Source organism: Chiloscyllium plagiosum, unplaced genomic scaffold (assembly GCF_037043375.1).
Source record: "Chiloscyllium plagiosum isolate Xiang-an unplaced genomic scaffold, Cpla_swu_hap1 HiC_scaffold_3, whole genome shotgun sequence".
NCBI lineage: Eukaryota > Metazoa > Chordata > Chondrichthyes > Orectolobiformes > Hemiscylliidae > Chiloscyllium > Chiloscyllium plagiosum.
The window spans coordinates 105,856,785-105,884,024 of NW_028270141.1; the positions used below are offsets into that span (position 1 = coordinate 105,856,785).

The 27,240-nt window shown below is 42.5% G+C and overlaps 1 protein-coding gene and 1 long non-coding RNA gene across 2 annotated transcripts in view; one reads left to right on the forward strand and one right to left on the reverse strand.

Moving 5' to 3' along the window:
* Positions 1 to 882: 882 nt before the first annotated feature.
* Positions 883 to 26,340, reverse strand: slc35a1 (solute carrier family 35 member A1). Its single transcript, XM_043686927.2, has 8 exons — positions 26,184 to 26,340; positions 24,836 to 25,013; positions 18,763 to 18,922; positions 17,306 to 17,458; positions 13,689 to 13,755; positions 7,320 to 7,496; positions 6,152 to 6,286; positions 883 to 5,093 (listed from the first exon to the last, which is right to left on the reverse strand). The coding sequence occupies exons 1-8, from the start codon at positions 26,191 to 26,193 to the stop codon at positions 4,963 to 4,965; spliced, it is 1,011 nt and encodes a 336-aa protein (XP_043542862.1). The 5' UTR covers positions 26,194 to 26,340; the 3' UTR covers positions 883 to 4,962.
* The window catches only part of LOC122548369 (uncharacterized), an 84,682-nt gene continuing 83,195 nt past the window's right edge, over positions 25,754 to 27,240 (forward strand). Inside the window, exon 1 of the long non-coding RNA XR_015754226.1 lies at positions 25,754 to 25,971. This is a non-coding gene — a long non-coding RNA (uncharacterized LOC122548369). The remainder of the gene's footprint in view (positions 25,972 to 27,240) is intronic.

A 27,240-nucleotide genomic window follows, 5' to 3' on the forward strand; every position in this document is an offset into this window, starting at 1 on the left:
CCTCCAATTCCCTGAAATCAACTTCAGCAACTCCCTGATGCAGCAACGTCCCCTGATGACGGCCACTGACTGATGGCCGTGCGGCTCAAGGGACTTGCAAGACAGAAGTTTTTACATATAAATATAGAAACAGTCAAAGGTGACAACAAACCATCCAGAAAGAACGTAGGTGCAGATACATTAGCAGCATGAGTTTCGTTTGGTTTAGGAATAAGAAAACTTAATATTTACAAAAGGTCCCAGCCATGGAACAGACAATTAGATTACATTACAGTGTGGAAACAAGCCCTTCAGCCTAACAAGTCACACTAACCCACCGAAGCACAACCCACCCATACCCCTACATTTACCCCTTACCCAACGCCACGGGCAATTTAGTATGGCCAAATCACCTGACCTGCACATCTTTGGACTGTGGGAGGAAATCCATGCAGACACGGGGAGAACGTGCAAACTCCACACAGTCGCCTGAGGCGGGAATTGAACCTGGGTCTCTGGCGCTTTGAGGCAGCAGTGCCACCGTGCCGCCCAATTGACCAGGTTAACAATCACACCCATATAAAATTTTGCATTTATCATTGTGACCACAGAATATCCTCAGACAACTGGTTGGTTGATTCACTAGAAGAAAGCAGCGACACAGGAACCAATATGGGAGAGACGTTTACACCGAGAACCTCTTCCCCCAAAGAAACAGAAAAGGATGAAGGGTGTCACAATTAGCCTCAAACAGCTTTTCAAACAAGAAAAAAGGATGAGAGAGAGAGTAACCAGTATTTCTGGAATTGGAATCTGCCTGCTGTGTCCCTGCACCATATGGTTTGCAGTGATTCAAATAATCTGATTAATACAAAAGATTTCTCAACAGTCACAATGCAATAATAAATTTAAGAAAAAAGTAAGATTTAATTAAATCAATAATATTCTAGAAAATACATCAAGTGCCACGGACTGCTTTTCCAAATAAATAGACAAATCAATCCATGAAATTGGACTATAAAACATAACCTATGAATGTGGAAAGGATACATGTTGCAAATTTGGTTGTTTGCACTTCTTGACAACTTCATTACAGCTGTAAGGCAAATAGCTTTGCTAATAAAAAAATTCCCACCATGAAAAAAAACAAAAACAAATTTGGACGTTGAAATATGATGTATCCTTCCCAGTAGCTTGTGACTTTGACACCAAAAGGTTTTCGTACAAAAAAAATCTCAATACCAATTCATTTTTGATGCACATTTAAAATATTAAAATACCACCCAATAATGACCAGCAAAACTCTGAGCACTGCACAAGTCTGTACTTACAGAGGCTCCAAGACTCTGCTAGATAATCTACATTCAGGAAAAAAAAAGTCAACTCTGTAGTGGATTGTTTTAAATAGGCTCAATTCCGCATACAGCATTTACAGACCACACTTTCTACAAATATTTGCACCCACACCAAAACTGCAAATATGTACGTTAACACTAGGAACTTTCATCAGCTAAGTTTGCAGTAACTCATGTTGAAGGCACTAAAACATAAATTAGCAAATGTTCCATAAATTAATTAATAAATGTACTGCTACATTCAAGAACATTTAAAAAGATCAGTTATAGAAAATTAAGACGAGGCAGAACTGAAATTAGGGAGGGAGACACTGCTACATTCATTGCTTGATTCAAAACAAACGGTCTCAGACTAAAAGAATTGGAAAATTCCTTGGAATGATAATGATAAAACACTAGAAATTCAGTTATACTTCATTGACATCTATATATAGATACTAACATTTCACAGACTTCAAATTGAGATTATCATGTCATTTTCTTCCAGGATCTCTCAGCAGTTCACATTTACTGTGAGCAAACACTTTAAAAAGATTGTTTGTAAATAGCCATTACCACAGAAGACGCAACCATTAATGAACGGTTAAATTATGATAATATGACCAGGAATTATCTTGAGTTTTGAACAAAGAATGTACTATTTTGTACCCGATTATAGCAATCTTTAGTAATCGGCGGGAAAAACAAACACGACTAGAGCAACTAAAGACCACTAGTCAAATAAGTGACAATGCTTGTTTGAGTGGTTACTACATTATTTTGCCCAAGGTAAGGGAGAAAAACTGAGAATAGCAGATGCATTAAAACTGGAACTTGTTTTTGCAGAGAAGTGCCAATATAACTTCAGGTTATTAAATTTATGAAAAAAGTATTTTAAATGGTTACAAAAAGACAAAATTGCTGTTCTGAAGGAGGGTTGCTGGACCTGAAATATTAACTCCGTTTTCTGTCCATTAATACTGCCAGATTCCGTTTTTCGAACAATTTCTGTTTTTGTTTCTGATTTCCAGCATTTGCAGTTCTTGGTTTTTTTTCCCAGTAAGTTTAAGTGGTAGTGTAATAAGAGTACACAACTGTTGAAGGGCAAATGCACCACACATTCTGCAACTCACTACAGGGCAGATTTCCTACTCGAACCACCTGTCACAAAGTTCAAATGCAGTCTGAACATTTTGGTGTTTGAAAAAAGGAATAAAACATTGTATTTAAACAACAATCATTAATGCATGCTATGGAATGAGTGAATGTTTAGGCATTGCCCCATTGCATCCCTAGCATGCATTCAGGCATTGTTCTCAACCAGAAATGAGGAAAGAAACAAAATTATCGCACATTGCTTGCAAAATGTATATCAGCCTTCAATTCACTATGCCAAGCAAATTCTGGTAACATCTAGAGATTTTCACGCTTTGTAGCAACACATTATTCACTTGGGACATAAGTCTGTCATATCCTTTTGTCAATTACAGGTGACAAAGTTAACTCTGCACTGCCTCTATTACCTGCACAAAAAGAAAAGGTAAATGTGCAGTTATAAATGTCAATCCAGACTTTAGCAGCAAAGTGCAATGTAAGTAGAAATACTAATTCCATGCTAACCCTGGTCAAATTACACTACAAAATTTACAGGAGCCCTGCTCAAATTTGTCTCAGTCTTATTCGGTGGAAAAACAGTGAGCAGCCTTCACAGGGTCACACTAAAGATGCATAAAAAAGTTAGTACAGGACAGACTAAGTTGACCTAAATCCATCAACTCTGCAGACCAATCTAATAGTTTTTATCCCTGTAACGTTCCATCTTTATTTCCCTCAACTGTGCAACAAATTTCATTTCAAAATTATTCATTGTCTTCACTCCCACCTCCCTAAGGAGCAGATAGTGCCAGGTCATTATCACCATTTCAAAAAAAACCTCCTTCCTCTTCACCATATCCATTGTCCAGAAAAAAAACCTACAATTGCTGTCTCTCCCCTTGTTCTCACATCAGTTAATGAGAACAGGATTACATTGTTTCATGTTGTGAAGCCTATTAAATAAGTGTTTCCTTTATCTTAAGGATTTGCAAAAAAAAAGTGATTTGATAACATCTCAAAATACCAACTACACAAGGTTTTAAGTACCAGACTTGTTATGAATGTCTTTATTATCCCCCCAACTATTTACCAAGTTGGAATTTTTGTTTCCTTCTTCAGATAGAATACGTGCCTCATTTGGAGGGATATATAAATGTTTAACTTTTACCTGCATCAGTTCTCTGACAGCCAGGTACCTAGTCTAAAAGGGTCCAATTCAATAGTTGCTTTTTTGTTTGCAGAGGGCTAACACTTTATAAAAAAGTCATTTTCATATTCCTTAACTTCAGATCAGAAAAGCAATGAGTACATAATTGTCACTACAGTTCCTTTTCTTGCATCAGCATTACTTCATGGTTAAGAATAAACTTAAGGATTTATTTTATGGATTATTTTAGCAACAAAAACAACACTTCTCATCACATAAGTAGATCATTATTGAAGGTTACAGAGATTTAAAAGAAACAAAGAGTTCAGAAACGTTCGATAATCTGGAGGAACTAGCAACAGAAAAGCAAGAAAATCCCAAAATTATTGTCTTGGTGGGTGAAGTGAGATTTTGGATGTGCTCTTTTACTTTCCAAATAGTGGGGGAAGTCTTACAGCTAAATTCTCCATGGGCGATTGCAGTAGTAAATACAGGACACCAAGTTTGATGATAACAGGCTCATGTTTGATGTGATTAATAAAACATCTTGGCAATCACTTTGGCTTAGTCAATGGTACGAAAAGGGATTTCAGAATACACACTACCTCCCTGATCTGTAACACCAAATACAATCTTCTAGATTATCCTGCAACTGCATGCAGACAAGTTTAAGAGATCAGATCAAACCAGTCAGTCATTTTGTCTCAAATCTAGTTCCTGTATAATGTCAATGTTGATGAATGATAACAAGAATGCAATTTAAAAATTAATCTTGCTCATGCCAAACACAAGTAGCAATGTAAACAGCAATTTTGGAAAAAACGTCTTTGCACATATTCCAGCCAAATCACATGATGGATTTACAAGTAGACTGCCCTGCTTTCAGAGGCAACTACTGAAAATTAATCTAACAGTAGCAATAAGAGAAAAAAAATAGAGTAGAATCAGGATTTGCAAGGGAACGATTGCTTCTGATACCAACTAGGGAGACCAACACTGAGTAACCCAGTAACTAAAAAGTATAACAAACATGGCAGCTGCAAAGCACTGACTTTTAAAAGTTTGCGTTTAAAAAAGGCCATGGGAAAGAAAAGTCTACCAAAGAATTCTGTGACTGTTTGAAACATGACTGCATATTACCAGCACCTTCCGGAAGTAGATGTTTAAAAACGGCTTCTTTATAAACTTGTTAAATAACTTAGCTGTGTTCGTTGGATTGTCACAATGCATAACAGATCTTCACCTTGTTGGCACTAAAGTGCAAAAAAAGGATTCATGAATCAATGACCAATGGAGATTTTTGTTTTAGAAAATATCCACATCCCTTGTAAAAGCTGGGAGAGGATGCAGATAAGGTTTTTTTTTAAACTCTTCACGTTTTGCCATTTCTTAATGAAGTGTTTATGATCACACATCTTCCAGTGGCAGTTTGGACTTCTCTGTTACAGTCTGTTGAATTGTCATTGTATTTTGCTTTGGTAAACCATAATAGTATATTGCAATACAGACGAGAATGGCTCCAGATACAAAGGTGGGAGCTGAAATGAAACAAATAAAATAAACAGTACTTCACTAACATGAGAAAATTATTTGTTTAAAATTTGTTAAAACATTCCACAACATGACAAAAATTCTCAAATGCACTATTCTTCAGCTATGCTGTTTTGCACATAGGACATCGATCACATTTGCAGTTTTTAAGAAAATTACAGCACGGAAACAAACTCTTCGGTCCAACCAATCTATGCCAACCATAATCCCAAACTAAACTATAGCCTGCACTTGGCCCATATCCTTCCAAACATTTCTTATTCATGCACTTAACCCAATGTTTTTTTAAACAATGTAACTGTACTCAAATCCACCACTTCCTCTGGAAGTTCATTCCACACAGGGACCACTTTGTAAAAACGTTGCCCCTCGTTACTTTAAAGTCTTACTGCTCTCACATTACAAATATGCTCCCTAGTCTTGAAATTCCCAAACCGAGGGAAAACACATCTTATCTACACCCATCATGATTTTATAAACTCCTAAACCTCCTACGCTCCAGTGAAAGAAGTCCCAGCCTATCAGGCCTCTCCATACATCTCAAATCCTTCATTCCTGGCAACATCCTGGTAAAGCTTTTCTGAACCCTCGCTGGTATCCTTTGCTTCCTCCCAAGTAGGTGAGGACCTGGAGTGTTACTTAAAGATGTTATATAATCTTCAATTGTTAATTTGTTGCTGGAAAGTTGAAGAGGACTTTGATATACATTGGAAGACTTTCTGAAGCACTGAATATTGGTGCAGTCTTCAGAAAGTAGCATACCCTCAGAGGCATTCATCCAAACGATTGTGTATTGTGATCTCTAGCTGCAAAGAAGTCACTCGGACCAAAAATGCAGATTAAACCAGATGTTCAAACATATGAATGTGGTAATAATACAGGACTGATTCAGCCCTTGTTTTCACCAAAATAACCCCAATGTTCACAGGATCTCAGCTCATCTAAACAAACCCTATTTGCTCGAGGCGCAAAATGTGTCACTACACCAACATGGCACGTGTCATTTAGACAGCGAGAGCCCGGTGTTAGGAAAGGTAATACTTACTTATCTGCAAGCCAAACAACAACATGGAAGCAACTGTGGAAATTACAATTGCTGCAGCAGCTGAGAATCCCTTCATAATGTTGTCTGTGTACTTCACAACAACTGAGGTGTACAGACCTCCAAGACTTGCTAATACTGTGGAGATGAAAGCAAAGTGATCACTGCATAGGTAGTTAACTGGACAAGATAGCAAATTGTTAGAGTCTCCATTTATTTTTATCAAACTCAATGTGAGAAACACTGACAAGGTTTTTTAACGTGACTGTAGTCAGGAAGCTTTCTCCTTGGACCTGCAATTCCTTGTGCTGATCGTACTCCCATAAGAGCCAGCACTTTTGCCCAATGACAACACAGCAACAATGCATAGGCAACTAATGTGCTTGGAGGGAGCAGAACCTGGCAGGAGATATTCATCCAACAGTTTAGCTGCTCTAGTTCTAACTGGTGTGGGATGGCCCAGGAGTGAAGCAGACTGTTGAAGTAAGCTGGTGTGTTGTTGCAGTGTTGTTCATAGTCAATACAAACTAGAATGAAGGTAGGTGTGAAAACTGGTCTCAGTGAGAGGAACACCTGCTGAGTTAAAAGGAGCTAGATCTTCAAGACTCTACAGGGAAACCTTACTCAGCAAACAAAACCAAGCCCATTTAAACCATCAACAAACCACACAACCCAAATATCCACTGTGGGGACACACAAACCAGAAGACATTAAAAATAAGGGGTCACCCTAGGAAACAGTTTGGGAAACATTGTTTGAAGGCATTTAGTACATTGTACCAGGCCAAGTCTGCAGAAGCTCCTGCTGCAAAAATTTCCCAAGCCAGCTCAGGGAAGCCTCCCTGAACCAGGAATTCCAAGCAGACCTCACCATCCAAATTATTAAGCTGGAAACTGAACTTGGATTGGAGTGGACAGAACACCAATCCCACCCAAGACACACTGGAATTCCATCAAAAAGAAGATTTTGCATCTCACAAAATGGAAGATTAGTCCTTTTGTTTGCTTATCTACTCACATTGCCATCTGAATCATATCTGAGCACCAAATGTTCTTTCACATCACTTACAATCTTTCCATTTGAGGAAGGGAGATTCCTGACTTCATTCTGCATTATTTTGAATTGTTATAACGTGAAAATAAAATTTCACTAGAAAGATAACGGTACTCACATACAACAAACCAGACCCAGTGGGTGTACCCAAAGAAAAAGCCCTTCTCCATCACTTGGGCACCATCATTCACAAAAACTCCAAATGCAGTGACCACAATGCCAGAGATATACATCTGTATGTTCCTCACCCACAGAGATGTTTCAGAACTTTTCAGCACCTTCTCAAAGTAAACACCTACATGCGAGAAAAATGAAACATATCAGATGAACGACATCAAAAGCACAAGTTAAATGTTCGACTCTCACTAAATACTAATAAAATCAGATCTGATGTAGAATCCTAACCACTCTTCACCACACTTTCTCCACTTACACTGGACTGAAGTGGAATTCACCTTGAACTCCAGCCTAAGAGCAGTAGGCCTGCCATATCCTGGGGGCAGCACGGTGGCGCAGTGGTTAGCACTGCTGCCTCACAGCGCCAGAGACCCGGGTTCAATTCCCACCTCAGGCGACTGACTGTATGGAGTTTGCACATTCTCCCTGTGTCTGCGTGGATTTCCTCGGGGTGCTCCGATTTCCTCCCACAATCCCCCAAAAAATGTGCAGGTTAGGTGAATTGGCCATGCTAAATTGCCCGTAGTGTTAGGTGAAGGGGTAAATGTAGGAGAATGGGTCTGGGTGGGTTACGCTTCGGCGGGTCAGTGTGGGCTTGTTGGGCCGAAGGGCCTATTTCCACACTGTAAGTAATCTAAGCTAATCTAATCTAATAACCAGTGTGAAAAAGCTGTAATCTGATCTTATTGAATGTAGGGCTTAACATGCACAAAGTGGAATGCCATTCACTGCTTTTAGCAGTTTATCATACCTGACAAAAATCAAACTTTTGGAAGACTTCCAATGCCTATTCCACAGCTATTTTTACATTTCCAGTGTAGTACAGACAGACGTTTCTGTGGTCAGGGGTTTGTGTTAGGGGACTCTCTTGTCCGAGGTATAGACAGACGTTTCTGTGGTCAGCAGCGAAAATCAGAATGGTGTGTTGCTTCCCTGGTGCCAGGATCGAGGATGTCTCAGAGGGTGCAGAATGTTCACAAGGGGAAAGCGGGGCCAGCAGGAGGTCATTGTCCACATTGGAACCAACGACTTAGCAAGGGAAAAGGTTTTGATTCTGAAGGGAGATTAGAGAGAGTTAGGCAGGAATTTAAAAAAAAAAGGACCTCGAGAGTGGTAATAGCTGGATTACTCCCGGTGCTACGAGCTAGTGAGGGCAGGAATAGGAGGATAGAGCAGATTAATACATGGCTGAGGAGCTGGTGTATGGGAGAAGGATTCACATTTTTGAATCATTGGAAGCTCTTTTGGGGTAGAAGTGACCTGTACAAGAAGGACGGATTGCACCTAAATTGGAAGGGGACTAATATACTGGTAGAGAGATTTGCGAGAGCTGCTCGGGAGGATTTAAACTAGTAAGATGGGGTGGGTGGGACCCAGGGAGATAGTGAGGAAAGATTTCAATCTGAGACTGGTACAGTTGAGAACAAAGACGAGTCAAACAGTCAAGGCAGGCAGGGACAAAGCATAGAACAAGGTAGGACTGATAAATTAAACTGCATTTATTACAACGCAAGGGGCCTAACAGGGAAGGCAGATGAACTCAGGGCATGGTTAGGAACAAGGGACTGGGATATCAGAGCAATTACAGAAACATGGCTCAGGGATGGGCAGGACTGGCAGCTTAATATTCTAGGATACAAATGCTACAGGAAGGAAAGAAAAGGGAGGCAAGAGAGGTGAGGGAGGGGTGTTTTTGATAAGGGATAGTATTACAACTGCACCGAGGGAGGATATTCTGGGAAATACATCCAGGGAAGTTATTTGGGTGGAACTGAGAAATAAGAAAGGGATGATCACCTTACTGGGATTGTACTATAGACCCCCTAATAGTCAGAGGGACACTGAGAAACAAATTTGTAAGGAGATCTCAGTTATCTGTAAGAATAGAGTGGTTATGGTAGGGGGTTTTAACTTTCCAAACATAGATTAGGACTGCCATAGTGTTAAGGGTTTAGATGGAGAGGAACTTGCTAAGTGCGTACAACAAAATTTTCTGATTAAGTGTGTGGATGTACCTACTCGAGAAGGTGCAAAACCAGACCTACTCTTGGGAAATAAGGCAGGGCAGGTGACTGAGGTGTCAGTGGGGAAGCACTTTGGGGCCAGAGACCATAATGCTATTAGATTTAAAATAGTGATGGAAAAGGATAGACCAGATCTAAAAGTTGAAGTTCTAAATTGGAGGAAGGCTAATTTTGATGGTATTAGGCAAGAACTTTCAAAAGCTGATTGGGCGCAGATGTTCGCAGGTAAAGGGACGGCTGGTAAATGGGAAGCCTTCAGAAATATGATGACGAGAGTCCAGAGAAAGTATATTCCTGTTAGGGTGAAAGGAAAGGCTGGTAGGTATAGGGAATGCTGGATGAACAAAGAAGTCGAGGTTTTGGTTAAGAAAAAGGAACCGTATGTCAGGTATAGACAGCAGAGGTCGAGTGAGTCTTAGAGTATAAAGGCAGTAGGAGTATACTTAAGAGGGAAATCAGGAGGGTAAAAAGGGGACATGAGATAGCTTTGGCAAATAGAGTTAAGAAAAATCAAAAGGGTTTTTACAAATACATTCAGGACAAAAGAGTAACTAGGAAAGAATAGGGCCCCTCAAAGATCAGCAAGACGGCCTTTATGTGGAGCCGCAGGAGATGGGGGGGGAGATACTAAACGAGTATTTTGCATCAGTAAATACTGTGGAAAAGGACATGGAAGATATGGAATGTAGGGAAATAGATGGTGACATCTTGAAAAATGTCCATATTACAAAGGAGGAAGTACTGGATGTCTTGAAACGCGTATAAATGGATAAATCCCCAGGACCTGACCAGGTGTATCCTAGAACTCTGCAGGAAGCAATTGCTGGACGTCTCGCTGAGATATTTGTATCATCGATAGTCACAGGTGAGGTGCCGGAAGACTAGAGGTTGGCTAACGTGGTGCCACTATTTAAGAAAGATGGTAAGGACAAGCCAGGGAACTATAGACCAGTGAGCCAGACGTCAGTGGTGGGCACATTGTTGGAGGGAATCCTGAGGGACAGGATGTGCATGTATTTGGACACTGATTAGGGATAGTCAACATGGCTTTGTGCGTGGAAAATCATGTCTCACAAACTTAATTAAGATTTTTGGAAGAAGTAACAAAGAGGATTGATGAGTGCAGAACAGTACATGTGATCGATATGGACTTCAGTAAGGCGTTCGACAAGGTTCCCCGTTGGGGACTGGTTAGCAAGGTTAGATCTCACGGAATACAGGGGGAACTAGCCATTTGGATACAGAACTGACTCAAAGTAGAAGACTTTGGTGGTGGTGGAGGGTTCTTTTTCAGACTGGAGGCCTGTGACCAGTGGAGTGCCACAAGGATCGGTGCTGGGTCCTCTACTTTTTGTCATTTATATAAATGATTTGGATGTGAGCATAAGAGGTACAGTTAGTAAGTTTGCAGATGACACCAAGATTGGAGGTGTAGTGGACAGCGAAGAAGGTTACCTCAGATTACAACGGGATCTTGATCAGATGGGCCAATGGGCTGAGAAGTGGCAGATGGAGTTTAATTCAGATAAATGAGAGGTGCTGCATTTTGGGAAAACAAATCTTAGCAGGACTTATACACTTAATGGTAAGGTCCTAGGGAGTATTGCTGAACAAAGAGACCTTGGAGTGCAGGTTCATAGCTCCTTGAAAGTGGAGTCGCAGGTAGATAGGATAGTGAAAGGCGGCATTTGGTATGCTTTCCTTTATTGGTCAGAGTATTGAGTACAGGAGTTGGGAGGTCATGTTGCGGTGGTAGAGGATATTGGTTAGGCCATTGTTGGAATATTGCATGCAATTCCGGTCACCTTCCTATCAGAAAGCTGTTGCGAAACTTGAAAGGATTCAGAAAAGATTTACAAGGATATTGCCAGGGTTGGAGGATTTGAGTTAGGGGGAAAGGTTGAATAGGCTAGGGCTGTTTTCCCTGGAACATCGGAGGCGGAGGGGTGACCTTATAGAAATTTACAAAATCGTGAGGGGCATGGATAGGATGAATACACAAAGTCTTTTCCCTGGGGTTGGTGAGTGCAGAACTAGAGGACTTAGGTTTAGGGTGAGAGGGGAAAGATATAAAAGAGACCTAAGGGGCAACTTTTTCACGCAGGGGGTGGTGCGTGTATGGAACGAGCTGCCAGAGGAAGTGGTGGAGGCTAGTACAATTGCAACATTTATGAGGCGAGGATATACGAGGAGAACCTGACTTTGCACAGACCCCGCTATGGATCTATTGTGGATGATGAAAGACTCTGCGGAGGAAATGGATGAAAGGAGACATCAGAACATTGCCTATGAGTATCTGGCAGGTGGGACTAGATTGGGTTGGCATATCTGGTCAGCATGGACGAGTTGGACCGAAGGGTCTGTTTCTGTGCTGTACATCTGACTCTATATAAAGTATTTCACCGCACTATTCCAGGCTGTGCTCTGCAGGGCACTACGTCAATGCAGAGTGTTTCTTTGGAACTGGGTTAAGAATATTCAGCAGCAAACATGGAACTCCTGAAGCGCCATTCTCAACTCAGTGGAGTTTAGGAGAATGATGGGGTGATCCCATCGAAACATATCAGATTCATAAGGGGCTTCTCGGGTTAATGCCATGAGAATGTTGCCCCTGGGAGCATCTCTGACCAGAGGGCGTAGTCTCTGAATAAAGGAGCATCAATTTTAGATTGTGAGGAGGGGAGATTTCTTCTCTAAAGGTCGAGATTTTGGAACACCAAAGAGCTGTGGGGCAGAATCCTTTTGTGCATTTAAGGCTGAGACAGGTAAGATTCTTGATCATTCAGGGAAATGAGGGTTGCAAGGAAAATACTGGCAAGTGAACATGAGGATTGTCAAATCAGCAATGATTCTATTGAATGGTGGAGCAGGCTAGAGAGTCAAATGGCCCACTCCTGTTCCTATTTTGTGTGGTTTTAATCTAATCCTGGCCAAGGTATTCTTCAAAAGTCAAGTGACAAAAAAAAAAATTGTACAGTATGTATGAGGGTCAGTAACAAACTAGTGGCTCATGTTAGAATTTGTGTGGCAGATGGAGAATACAGGAGGACGTGCCAGGAGCAGCATCAGGCAAACCTTAAAAACAAGGTGTCCATCTGGTGAAACTACTAAATAATTTGAGTACTTGCATGCCAACCAGAAGCAGCAACTGAGAGACTGAGACAACCGATCCCACAATCAATGGATCAGATCCTAGCTCTGCAGTCCTACCACACCCCAGTTGTGAATGATGGTGGACAATTAAACAACTCAGAGGAGCATTCCACAAATATCGTCATCGTCATGGATGTAAGAGACCAGCACTTACATCAGTGGCCCTCAGCATTACAGATATCAGTCTTCAGCCAATTCAATTCACTCCACGTGATATCATTAACCTTTGGAATTGGATGACTGAATGTCAAGGGGTGGTGGGTAGATTGCCTCTTATTGGCGATAGTCATAACTTGGCTTTGTGCGGCACAAATGTTATTTGTCACGTGTCATGGGGAGAATGTGCAAACTCCACACAGACAGGTGGGAATCGAACCCAGGTCCCTGGTGCTGTGAGGCAGCACTGCTAACCACTGAGCCATCGTGCCACCCATAGCTTCCAGGATCAAACATTCTCATGGCAGTACGGCTGTAGGCATAAAAATAGCAAGTGCAATAAATCAGTTTCTGGGAGATAGGAATAGTTAATGTTCTTTTCCGAATGGGTAAAACCGTGGCTGGTGGATTTCAACTGCAGTAAGAAAGAGGTCATTCACTGGGGACTGAAAAAGTGAGCAATAAATTCTTTCCAAACAAAAAGTAGAAACTGTGGTGATGGAGACAGACCCAGGAGTCGACATGCATAGATCGTCACAATGTCATGAAGGTACAAAAATCATCCAAAAAGCTAATGTAATACTGGCTTCTAAACAGAGGGTAGAATACAAGAGGTTAGAAGTCATGCTATAAGTATAACACTTCCTCCTATAAGTATACAAAGCCTTCTTTAGATCACCAATAGAACAGTGGGTTCAGATCTGAGCAGCATACCCTATGGAGAGAGTGCACAGGAGTTTGTGGGAATGCAGTATAAGGTTCATTATACTGATCGCTGAATTCCAAAGGTTAAATCACAAGGATACATTACAAATAACTTGGGGTTATATTTCTGTGAATTATGATGAGTACAGGCAATTTGATCTCCAATGAACAAAACAATGAAAAATGTTCAACCAAGAAACTATACTGGCATGAGATTATCTTAAATGGGAAAGAGATGACATTTAAAGCTTGATCAGGTTACATCTACATACCTGCAAATCCAGAACACAACACTGCAATGGCTATGGCAACAAATCCCAAAAGTGGATTCTGTTCAATCTGCAATAAGAGTAATCAGGAGGTGAAGAATGACCTCATTATTACACATGAATAACACAAGACTACTTTGTGAATCAAATCAGAGTTGCAAAATTACTTTGATTAGTAAGGAAAACAAAAAAATGTACAAATAAAACTTCACATCAGTTATCTTCTCAGTCTTTATTTTGCTTTGTTGTTGTGAACCAACGAAGGTCATAGTGTGGAGATGCTGGTGTTGGATTGGGGTGAACAATGCCAAGTTATAATCCAACAGGTTTACTTAAAAGCACTAGCTTTTGCAGCACTGCTCCTTCATCAGGTGTGGAGCAGGGTCATAAGAAACAGAATTTATAGCAAAAAATGACAGTGTCATGTGATATATTGAACAAACCTAGATTGCTGTTAAGTCTTTCATTTTTTAGAATGGGTTGCAGGTTTCGGTTCATTAATATGTAAATCCCAGAACTTCTTTTAAGGCACATTCTCGAGATAACTTAAGGTTTTGTAAATAAAAAAAAGTGGCATTTCAGCTCAGATAATGCATTAAAGTTGTGAGGTTAGAGTCTATTTGACTCACAATCTGGAGTCAGACTGGCTCTATTTCCAGAGTAGGAATTTATAAAACGTTACATGGATTGACTGCCTGCAGATTGTATGCTTTTTATTCAAAATAGAAGGTACCTGCAAATTCAAGAGATGGAGCGCGCAGGCGCGATGGGGGGAGGGGGCACCCACGACGGGAGGGGGGGGGGAACGCGACGGCACGATGGGGGGGGGGGGGGGGGGGGGGGGAGAGAGAATGAGGGCGCGGGGGGGGGCAGGGAGCCCGCGCGAGGGTGCGACGGGGGAGAGCGTGAGAGACACAGCCTGTGATTCAGTCAATGTTGCAGGCAAGGATGCCCTGAGACATGGAACATTGGCAAGACCAAGCATTTGCTACAACAACGGATGAATGGACACCGCACAACAATCACCAGACAGGGATGTCCCCTCCCAGTCGGAGAACACTTCAGTGGTCAGGGTCTTTCAGCCTCAGTTCTTCGGGTGACCATCCTCCAAGGCAGACTTCGGGGTGCACAACAACGCAGAGCGGGCAAACAGAGGCTGATAGCCAAGTTACATACCCATAAGGATAGCCTCAACTGGGACCTTGGATTCATGTCACACTGCAGGGTACCCTACTACACTATACACTCACATCCACTCACACACAAACACCCACTCACAGGCTTATACGCAATCACACTCTCTCTCGCTGTCTCTCATGCGTGTGCACACACACCCACAGGGTGAATATGCATTTGCAGACACCTATTTTGCTCAAAAAGCATACGATCTGCAGGCAGTCAATGCAAGCAATGTAAGATTTTATAAATTCCTATGGCAATAGAACCAGTCTGACTCGAGATTGGAATGCAGATTCTACCTTCATAACTTTAATGCTTTATCTGAGCTGAGAGATTTTTTTTATATATAAAAAACCTTAAGTTAACTCGAGAATGTGACTTAAAAGTAATTCTGGGATTTACATATTAATGAACCAAAACCTGCAATCTACTGTAAAAGATGAAAGACTTAACAGCAATCGGGGTTTGTTCAATATATCGTTTCACTTGCATGACACTGTGATCTTTTGCTATAAATTCTGTGTCTCATGATCCAGTTCCACAGCTACCTGATGAAGGAACAGGGCTCTGAAAGCTAGTACTTCCAAATAAACCTACTGGACTATAACCTGATGTTGTGTGATTGTTATCAATGAAGGTGAACATGCAGAATCACAGATGCAGACTATTAAATCAAATCAGTACAGCTTACCATTGCATTACAACAAAACAAGTAACAGCTCTACGAATGCTCCCTCTCAGTTTAGTTGTTCCGATGTGGCGTTCTAATATTCTGCTGCAACATATTTAAACCAGAGCAGAAATCACAGGGTGGGCAACGATGGAACGTGTGCAGATTTTTCCCAGCTGCTGCAGGGCCTGACAGCCTCCAGGGAACATTGACCTGACCCTTCATCACATCAGCAAGTTCACAATCAGGCAAGATTCAAGTAAGCTGAGCATAGTGGTTAGCAGGGACCCAGGTTCGATTCTATCCTCGGTAAACTTTGTGTGGAGTTTCACATTCTCCTTGTGTCTGTGGGGATTTCCTCCAGGAGCTCCGGTTTCCTCCCACAGTCCAAAAGATGTGCAGATTAGATGGATGGGCCGTGCTAAATATTGCCCACAATGTGCAGGTTACGTGGGTGTGTCACGGTAAAATCCCCAAGCGAGATTACGGGAGGGGAGGGGTGCATCTGGGTGAGATCCTCTTCAAAGTGCTTTTTGATTAGATTAGATTACTTACAATGTGGAAACAGGCCCTTCGGCCCAACAAGTCCACATTGACCCGCCGAAGCGCACCCACCCAGACCCATTCCCCTACATTTACCCCTGCACCTAACACTACAGACAATTTAGCATGGCCAATTCACCTAACCTGCATCTTTTTGGACTGTGGGAGGAAACCAAAGCACTCAGAGGAAACCCACACAGACACGGGGAGAATGTGCAAACTCCACACAGTCAGTCGCCTGAGGCGGGAAATGAACCTGGGTCTCTGGTGCTGTGAGGCATCAGTGCTAACCACTGTGCCACCGTGCCGCCCATTTGTGTAACCTTGATGGGAGAAATGGCCCTCTGTCTGTACTTTGGGGATTCCATCAGCTAACTTGTCTCCAGTGTTCCTAACTGCTGCATCAGTGACACCAGATTGCCTGCAGGTATTTGTTTTCAAACCAAGATTGAGCGCCCATTTCGGGGTCAGATCGTCCTCTCTGTACAGTTGGCACGTGCAGCTTTTGCACCTTGTACCAACAACGGGAGATAGGAGTTTGATTACCGAGACAATTTTTTTAAACCAGCCGAGGAAAGTTAGATAATTAAGATTGCGTGACTAGCCCCTCCCCCACTCCAGAGCATTTTTTAAAGATTTCCATGAATGCACGATGCTTTCAAAATAACTCTAAATTTTCTGTCTGGCTAGGGGAGGGATGCGGTTGAGACAGACAAAGACAGCGCAAGAGAAAGAAAACTTTTCAAACATAGCACCACTGCTTGCAAGAGGAGTGATTTACATTGAAATAGATTTCCAGAAGTAGACACTTTTTTCCATAAGTATCTCAAATCATTTGACTATTTGTCATGTGAATTACAACCACACAATTTTATCCACATATTTTCAGCAAAAGTCGCTGAACTTTATTTGACTCAAAATGGTAAGGGCAGATCTTACACATTACGAAAGTGCATAAAAGCAAATCAGTACTATTGTGGCACAGTTAATTGACTGACTCCACTGGTTTCTTACAAGCTTTCATACAAAAGCCAATAAACATGTGTCAAAACAACACAGTTTTGCGTGGTGATATCACATATTGATTTTAAACTGGCTGAAAATTTTTGTTTTGACAAGAGGTTAAATAATTTGGAAAATACAGCCAAGAAGTAGGTCATTTTGCCCAAACAGTCCATGCCAGCATCAATGCTTCACTGAAACCATCTCCCAATCTGCAATTACTTACCTGCACCTTTGTAGTTTCTACAGGCTTCCACTGGACTAGTGATACCCCAGCACACAGCATAAACACAGACGCCCACTGCACCTTGCTGAGTGAGCGGTTCAGCATAAAGACCGTACACAACGCTGTACTGGGGATCTTTAGTTGATACGTCACCTTAAAAAGAAAATGCAAAAATAATTTTTTATAAAACAGAAGTTTACTCTTTTCTTTCCAATTGGCCCAGCTAAAAAAACTACAGGGCACCAAATTTATTTCAGTGATTACCATGTTGAGTGACACTGTAAATCATCAAGTGATCAACTTTTACATTGAATGCAGATTCTTATAAACGGTAATAAAAGTTTTGCATTGTTAAACTGTCAAGGCCTCTGGTTCAAGGTATACCAGTTGGGTTCTGCACATCTTTCAAGTTGACAGCTAGCCAATGCAAAGTGGCAAAAGGAACCAGCACCTACAGCCAGTCCCTATGAGAACACAAGGATAATCCAGCAAAACAACAAAGGGGACTTACTAGTCTGACTCATCTTGCATACAAGCAGAAGTTCTGTATGATGGTTACCTCCAAGTATATATTTTTTTAAAACTGCTCCCCACTCACCTCCCAAAAATCTGAGAACTAAATTCAGGAGCCATTCCATTATTCAATTAGACACCAAATCCATTCCAAACGTGGCACTGAAGTACATGGCTACGAGGGAGCTTTTTTGCGTCCATGTGGCCCTTTTCTCTGGGACCACATGGACACAAATGCCAAATTCATGTCCTGCCCATCCTCCTGTCCTTGTCACCAGTAATCAAATGTCATCGTTTCACAGGTAGTAGCAAAACCTTGTTCGTCACCCTCCCAAACACTTCCAGTACACCTTTTGCTGCATACCAGAAAAATACTTGAACAACTGGACTTCATGTTCGTGGTCTTAGGACCAGACTCCCCAGAGAAGCTATTATAAAAAGGTACTGGTCATACCTTAGTAGTTTTGCCAAGTTTCCACTGACCAAATGTGACCGCTGAAAGATAGAGTAAGTGGTCTGGGCGGGCAGCAATACAAAGTTAGACATAGTTTTCATCTTACATCCTTAAGCTTCCAGCAAGTTTTCCAGGTAGAAACAGGCCTGGCAGCTGTATTCCTGGAAGTTGTGGTCAACCACTGCATTCTTGCTGAGATTGGTCTGCATCTGTTCCAGTTAAATCCCTTTTAAAATCAGCACTGTAACACACACTGCCTTTAATTCCAAAAAGCGTGTCTCTGAATTGTTATGCCATCGTAGAGTAGTTAGTGAAGTTTACCACAGAAGCTTTACACTCAGCACCATTTTGATGTCCTTTCTCCTCACAATTTTTATTTTTTCAATGCATCAAATATTATATAATACTTTTCAAAAAATGTAAGAAACCCACTTGGTTAACAAATGCTTGAGAATATCTTCAATGATTGATGTAGCCAGATAGTCATTACCTGATACACTGCTGCATCCAAATTACTAAGTGCCACAAAAGCCATATTGTTCTGAACAGCATACACTAGAGATGGAACACTGAGCTTCAGCATTTCTTTGGGACTTCTTAGTATATGCTCCTGCAAAGTTGACAGCGTCTTACTCAAACTCCCAGTGTCCCTTAGGAAGGAAAAGAATAGAAGCAATGCCACATGTTAAATCATCAATGAGCAAAAAGATCCAGATTGACAGGTCACCGCCCATCCAGGGAAAGGAGGAGCTAAAAGTTCATAAAGCATCTCCAGGACACCTGCACCAATCAGCCCCACCACCCCGTGGCCAAACATTTCAACTCCTGCTCCCACTCTGCTGAGGACATGCAGGTCCTGGGCCTCCTCCACTGCCACTCCCTCACCACCTGATGTCTGGAGGAAGAACGCTTCTTCTTCCGCCTCAGGACCCTTCAACCTCGCCAGTTGGTGAACTTCACCAGTTTCCTCAGTTCCCCTCCCTCTACCTTACCCCAGTTCCAAACTTCCAGCTCAGCACTGTCCTCATGACCTGTAGAGTTTCCTTCCCACCTATCACTTTCCCACCTGCAAAGCAATAGTTATTGGGGACTCGATAGTTCGGGGCACAGATAGGCGGTTTTGTGGGGGCGAGAGAGACTCACGTTTGGTATATTGCCTCCTAGGTGCAAGGGTACGTGATGTCTCTGATCATGTTTTCCGGGTCCTTAAGGGGGAGGGGGAGCAGCCCGAAGTCATGGTCCACATTGGCACCAACGACATAGGTAGGAAGGGGGCTGAGGATGTTGGACAGGCTTTTAGGGAGCTAGGTTGGAAGCTCAGAGTTAGAACAAACAGAGTTGTTGTCTCTGGTTTGTTACCGGTGCCACGTGATAGAGAGTCGAGGAATAGGGAGAGAGAACAGTTAAATGCGTGGCTACAGGGATGGTGCAGGTGGGAGGGATTCCGGTATCTGGATAACTGGGGTTCTTTCTGGGGAAGGTGGGACCTCTATAAACAGGATGGTCTACACCTGAACCTGAGGGGCACCAGTATCCTTGGGGGGAGGTTTGCTAGTGCTCTTGGGGGGGGGGGGTTAAACTAACTCTGCAGGGGCATGAGAACCTAGACTGTAGCTTTAGGGTGCAGGACCTTAAGTGTAGGGAGGTTAGGAACATGGCATCAATCTCAAAGGAGGGTGCCTGTAAACAGGAAAGTGGCTTGAAGTGTGTATACTTCAATGCAAGAAGTATACGAAATAAGGTAGGTGAACTTGCAGCGTGGGTTGGTACCTGGGATTTCGATGTTGTGGCTGTTGCAGGTTCCAGGGTTTAAGTGTTTTAGTAGGGTCAGAGGTGGGGGTAAAAGAGGGGAAGGTGTGGCATTGCTTGTCAAAGATAGTATTGCAGTGGTGGAAAGGACGATGGATGAAGACTCGCCATCTGAGGTAGTTTGGGCTGAGGTTAGGAATAGGAAAGGTGAGGTCACCCTGTTAGGAGTTTTCTACAGGCCTCCTATTAGTCCTAGAGACGTAGAAGAAAGGATTGCGAGGATGATTCAGGAGAAGAGTGAAAGTAATAGAGCGGTTGTTATGGGGGACTTTAACTTTCCAGATATTGACTGGGAAAGCTATAGCTCGAGTTCATTAGATGGGTCGATGTTTGTCCAATGTGTGCAGGAGGGTTTCCTGACACAATATGTAGACAGGCCAACAAGAGATGAGGCCATACTGGATTTGGTTCTGGGTAACGAACCAGGCCAGGTGTTAGAATTGGAGGTAGGGGAGCACTCTGGGGACAGTGACCACAATTCGGTGACTTTTACTCTAGTGATGGAGAGGGATAAGTGTGCACTGCAGGGCAAGAGTTATAGCTGGGGGCAAGGAAATTATGATGCGGTGAGACACGACTTAGGATGCGTGGTTTGGAAAAGTAGGCTTCAAGGGAAGGGCACAATTGATATGTGGAGCTTGTTCAAGGAGCAACTATTGAGTTTCCTTGATAAGTATGTATCTGCCAGGCAGGGAGGAAAGGGTCGTGTGAGGGAGCCGTGGTTTAATAAAGAATTGGAATCCCTTGTTAAAGGGAAGAGGGCGGCCTATGTAAAGATGAGGCGTGAAGGTTCAATTGGGGCGATTGAGAGTTGTAAGGTAGCCAGGAAGGATCTGAAGAGAGAGCTAAGAGCAGCAAGGAGGGGACATGAAAAGTCCTTAGTTGGTAGGAGTAGGGAAAACCCAAAGGCTTTGTATAGGTATGTCAGGAATAAAAGACTAGGGTAGGAATAGGTCCAGTCAAGGATAGTAGTGGGAAGTTGCATGTGGAGGCTGAGGAGATTGGGGAGACACTGAATGAATACTTTTCGTCAGTATTCACTCAGGAACAGGACATTGTTGCCAATGTGAATACCGAGTCACAATGAATTAGAATGGACGGCTTTGAGGTATGTAGGGAAGAGGTGTTGGGAAATTCTGGAAAGGGTGAAAATAGATAAGTCCCCTGGGCCTGATGGCATTTATCCTAGGATTCTCTGGGAATCAAGGGAGGAGATTGCAGAGCCATTGGCCTTGATTTTTATGTCCTCGTTGTCTACAGGAATAGTGCCAGAAGACTGGAGGATAGCAAATGTGGTTCCCTTGTTCAAGATGGGGAATAGGGATAACCCTAGTAACTATAGGCCGGTGAGTCTCACTTCTGTTGTGGGCAAAGTCTTAGAGAGAATTGTAAGGGATAGGATTTATGAACATCTGGATAGGAATAATGTGATCAAGGATAGTCAGCATGGTTTTGTGAAGGGCAGGTCGTGCCTCACAAACCTTATTGAATTCTTTGAGAAGGTGACTAAGGAGGTAGACGAGGGTAAAGCAGTAGATGTGGTGTATATGGATTTTAGTAAGGCGTTTGATAAGGTTCCCCATGGTAGGCCACTGCAAAAAATACGGAGGTATGGCATTGAGGGTGAGTTGGAGGTTGGAATTAGGAATTGGCTGGCTGAAAGAAGACAGAGGGTAGTAGATGATGGTAAAGGTTCATCTTGGAGTGCAGTTACTAGCGGTGTTCTGCAAGGATCTGTTTTGGGACCATTGCTGTTTGTCATTTTTATAAATGACCTGGAGGAGGGGCTAGAAGGTTGGGTGAGCAAGTTTGCGGATGATACGAAGGTCGGTGGATTTGTTGACAGTGAGGAAGGATGTGTCAAGTTACAGCGGGATATAGATAAACTGCAGAGCTGGGCAGAAAGGTGGCAAATGGAGTTCAAGGTAGGTAAGTCAGAGGTGATTCACTTTGGTAAGAGTAACAAAAAGATGGGGTACTGGGCTAATGGTCGGATACTTGGTAGTGTGGATGAACAGAGGGATCTTGGTGTCCATATACACAGATCTCTGAAAGTTGCCACCCAGGTAAATAGTGCAGTGAAGAAGGCATATGGCGTACTGGCTTTTATTGGTAGAGGAATTGAGTTCCGGAGTCCTGAGGTCATGTTGCAGTTGTATAAGGCTCTGGTGCGGCCGCATCTGGAGTATTGTGTGCGGTTTTGGTCGCCATACTATAGGAAGGATGTGGAGGCACTGGAACGGGTGCAGAGGAGGTTTACCAGGATGTTGCCTGGTATGGTAGGAAGATCGTATGAAGAAAGGCTGAGGCACTTGGGGCTGTTTTCATTGGAGAAAAGAAGATTTAGGGGTGACTTGATAGAGGTGTACAAGATGATTAGGGGTTTAGATAGGGTTGACCATGAGAACCTTTTTCCACGTTATGGAGTCAGCTATTACGAGGGGGCATAGCTTTAAATTAAGGGGTGGTAGGTATGGGACAGATGTTAGGGGTAGATTCTTTACTCAGCGAGTTGAGAGTTCATGGAATGCCCTGCCAGTAGCAGTGGTGGACTCTTCCTCTTTATGGGCATTTAAACGGGCATTGGATAGGCATATGGAGGATAGTGGGCTAGTGTAGGTTAGGTGGGCTTGGATCGGCGCAACATCGAGGGCCAAAGGGCCTGTACTGCGCTGTATTTTTCTATGTTCTATCCACTCCACCCTATGACCTTCACTCCCACCTCCATCCACCTAATGCACTCTCAGCTACCTTCTTCCCAGCCCCATCCCCTCCCATTTATCTCCCCACCCAGAGGCTCCCAGCCTCATTCCTAATAAGGGTTATTGCCTGAAACGTCGATTTTCCTGCCCCTCAGATGCTGTCTGACCTGCTGTGCTTTGCCAGCACCATTCTCATCTTGACTCTAATCTCCAGCATTTGCAGTACGCCTGCCTCCCTTTGTCAGTGGCCAGTCTCAAAGCACATCCCACATAGGGAACGGGTATCTGCACATTATAGGACACTGAAGAAAACGCTCCATACTTGTTCAGTTCAAACACCTTGACTGTTTGGGACCCCTGGGCCCAGCATTCAAATGTTGGCAGAGGTGGTTGCAATAAACTGAGGCGGCTCAGAAGGTAGCCACATCAATAAAAGTAGCAATCTGAAGGCAAAGATACCACCTTCAAAACAGCCTAGAGGCATCCTCTTCTTCCTGTTGTGGGAAGAAGCCATGAGACCACCTCCATCCCCAATGCAGTGAAGTTTTCCGCGATGGTGACCTCCTATTTATATTTGAGGAGGGTGAAAATCCCAGGTTGCTGTGGTTACCCAAACTGAAAATCGTGACTGATTTTATTTACTTCTTGTCTGAGAATTATGAATTAAACCAGGAGACCATGCATGGGGTAGCTGCCCAACGTCCCACACACTGAAATCAGCAGCACTTTTAGTATTTTGTCCCATGACTAGAAACAGCAATAAACTCAAAAATCTCAGGCACTGTTAAGAATTAGTAACAGTATAAAACAGAAACCAGACATGCCATTACTGACAAGCAGTACATATTAAACAATAAGCTGACATTTTCTGAAAAAAATAAAAATATGTCTCAAAAAAGACCTGAAGAAACTGGAAAATCCTAAGACTGAAAACAAAGGGGAAAAATGATCAGTTAAAATCAGTTTATTCATTGTGACACTACAGCATCCTCAGGTTTTCATATAATTAATTGATTTTCTCTCCTTCACTTTAGCCATTCCACATGGAAACCATTCTCTTTCCATTTTCTTTAATGGAATTTACAATTTACCACACATATTTACAACTCCCTCTCCTGACACTCACTTTCAGAGTGGACATTCACCTGCTGGTCAATTCATCTCCCAATAACATAGATTAGCTAAAGTAGTTCTTGTGGCCTTGAACACAACTAGAATGTATTGTACCAGAAGGTTACATTATCCATTGTATTCTGAAAATAAAGTGACTTTCAAAATCAATAGGTTAATGGTCACAGACATACACTACAGAAAAATGGGGTTCACATGGCATGACTCTTGTTTCATTCCAGATGTGCTCAGTCAGAGATGTACAGCACAGATTGCCGCCCAGATATCCTAAATTATTCTAGTCCCATTTGCACTTGGCCCATATCTTTCTAAACCTTTCCTATTCATTTACACATCCAGATGCTTTTTAAATATTCTAATTGTACCTGTCCTCCACCACTTTCTGACAGCTCATTCACCTTCATTAATGTATAAACTAGACAAACCCTCCAATGTAGTAAAGAATAAGTGGTGCATTTGCGGACAGTAATAAACTGCTTGCTTGATCTACTAGTTCATGAGAACATAAAAGATCCTACAGAACATGATGCACCCATAACTGGGTGACATTCTTCTCTTAACCAGTGCCAGAAAAATTCAGCTTGTGAAATCTTCATGCATGGCATAAGTCTGTTACACTGGTTTACAGTCATACCCTAATAATTGATGTGTGCAGGATAAAGATTGACCTAGAGTTAGGAGTACTTTTTGTCACTACTCAGCCAATGATGATTTATGGCTGCTCAACAAATGCTGGCCTTGTCAAAAGAACTGTTAAAAATCATTCTGCACAGCAAAGCAGGCTTGGTCTAGTGAAATGTTTACAAAGATAAGGCAATAATTTACACAAGTGATATGCAATAAAAACAAAACTGATCTTCTTATTCATTAGCCAGTCATAAAATCCATGTTTCAAGTGAACACTAAGTGTTTTACACCTACCTTATTAACATACCTAAACTCAGAATTAGTTTGATGACTTCAGTGATACAAACGGCAGTGGTTGCAAAATACATCTTTGTTAAGACTGTCCTTGTGTACCGTAATGTTACAGTATAAGTAGCTGCCACAAGCGTCATTACTGACAAGCAGTACACTTTAAACAATACGCTGACATTCTCTGAAAAATAAAGAAAAGGAAACACTGTCTCAAAAAGACCTGAATGGGGAAAAAAAATATCCTAGGACTACTAAAGCTAATAAGACAGAAAACAGATTAGCCAAAAATCAATTCATTGTAATACCTACAGCATCCACATGTTTTCAAACAGTTCATTTATTTTCCCTCCTTCAATCTACGCATTCCACATAACCATTCTCTCTCCATTTCTCTTCATAAATTATACATCTTCAAAAGGCCCTCTCCCAAACATACTTTCAAAGCTGAACCACCCAGAAGTTTTGTCCTCTTTTAAAAAAAAGTCAAACCCGTGATCAGTCTTTCGTCCATCTCTCCAGACTTGAAAGTTGCCCTGTTTTTCAATAATTAAAAGTGGTCAACACATGGCAGTTTGCCCAAGTTTCTCGATATTGCACAATGATATAGACTACAACAATTGGAATGTGTAGGATATTTTAGCCCATTAAAAAGGCACTGCTCAGCAAGTGAAGGAGTTGGTTTTGGAAACTGACAGAAAATAATGCGAACTAGCCTCATGAAAAGTGGGTATGGCACTATATATAAGATGGTTGTGAAAAACCCAAGTAAGGAAATACACCATTATTACTCAGTCTGGTATATATGCCATTTCAGTGCCAAAGTAGTAATTATGTTAAAGGTTTATGCTCATACTTGCTGTTATCCCACACAAGCTGAATCTTTAAAACCTCAGTTTAAAGACTGGGCAATACTCACAGCTCTGCCACTTAGCTGCTGTTTAATGTGCAGACAATAACAATACGGTGTTTACTATTTCCCCAGTGCGGGGGGACTCAGTTTCTTTCTATGCCGGTCTTTTAAACAAATCAATTTAGGAAATCGGCTGCGAAAAATTGAGCCAGCTCCCTAACAGTCAAGTGGCATCCCAGCTTCTCGACGGTGCATCACCTGTGCTTTCGATAATAATCCGCATATATACGTAAGTAAAAGAAAACATGTTAACCCTGTTAACTGTAGATAGGGATAACGGTATGCGGTCAGTTACAAACTCACGCCAGCTTTGTTTACATGGTGGTTTCAAGGTCTCGCCTCTCAAAATATTTCCGTCCATGTTAATCTCAAATTTACTATTAAGTCAAAAAAAAGGGAAACATGCGTTTGTAAAGAGAGTGCATGAACATGTTATCTTACCGGTAGCCATCTTCCTGGTTAGCTGAATGCAGTGGATGGAGGAGATTCAGTCCCCGGGCTGCCACCTCCCAGGCTCAGTGCCGCTGACCCGCCGCAATCGAACGAGGCCCAGATCGGGAAACAATCGCAGACGTTCCGAGAACGCTCCGGGCCACGTTCTAATCCGCACCCCCAAGCCCTCCCCCAGTGCGCGTGCCTCAGCGTGGGGGCGGGACCCAGAGCGGAGCGCTCCTTCCGCATTGTGGCTCTCTTCTGACTGCGGTGCTACCTCGGGCATGGCTCGCGAAGTTTGAACTTTGATTGGGCAGGACTCTCGTCCTAACGTAGATCTTCAGAAAATGTTTGGCAGCCGAGTCTAACTGCTGGGTAATTGTGGAACTGACAACCTCCACCGAAACATCGCTCACCCCCCCCCGTTAACCTGCTACACAACACACATGTACACACTACCCATTTATCAAACTATGCACTTACCACCTAATAGCATACTCAGCCATTACATTGCGCACTTAGCATCCTAACTAGCTACAACCCTAACCATACGCTACACTATCCATTTACCAAAGTCAGATGTCTCATGACACCAGGTTATAGTCAGGTTGACGAAGGACCAGCGTTCAGAAAGCCTGTGATTTCAAATAAACCCTTTGGACTATAACCCGGTGTTGTGTGGCTTCTGACTTTGTCCACCCCAGTCCAACACCGGCATCTCCACATGGAGGCTATCCATTTTTCAAACTGCCCACTTACCACATGATTTACCTACAATCCTAGCCACATCACCCAATCCATTTACCACCTACCATGCCCCACATTACACACCTACTAACCGACTGGGTTTCCATCTGCTTCACGAATATCCTTTACAGAAGGTTGTCAGCCATCCTTACTTGTTCTGGCCTCCATGTAACTCCAGAACCACAACAACATGTGGTTGACTCTTAACTGCCCTCTCTAATGGCCCATACGATATAGGAGCAAACTCAGGCCATTCAGCCCATTGAGTATGTTTTGCCATTTGATCCTGGGGTGTCTAAACACCATTCTCCTGCCTCCT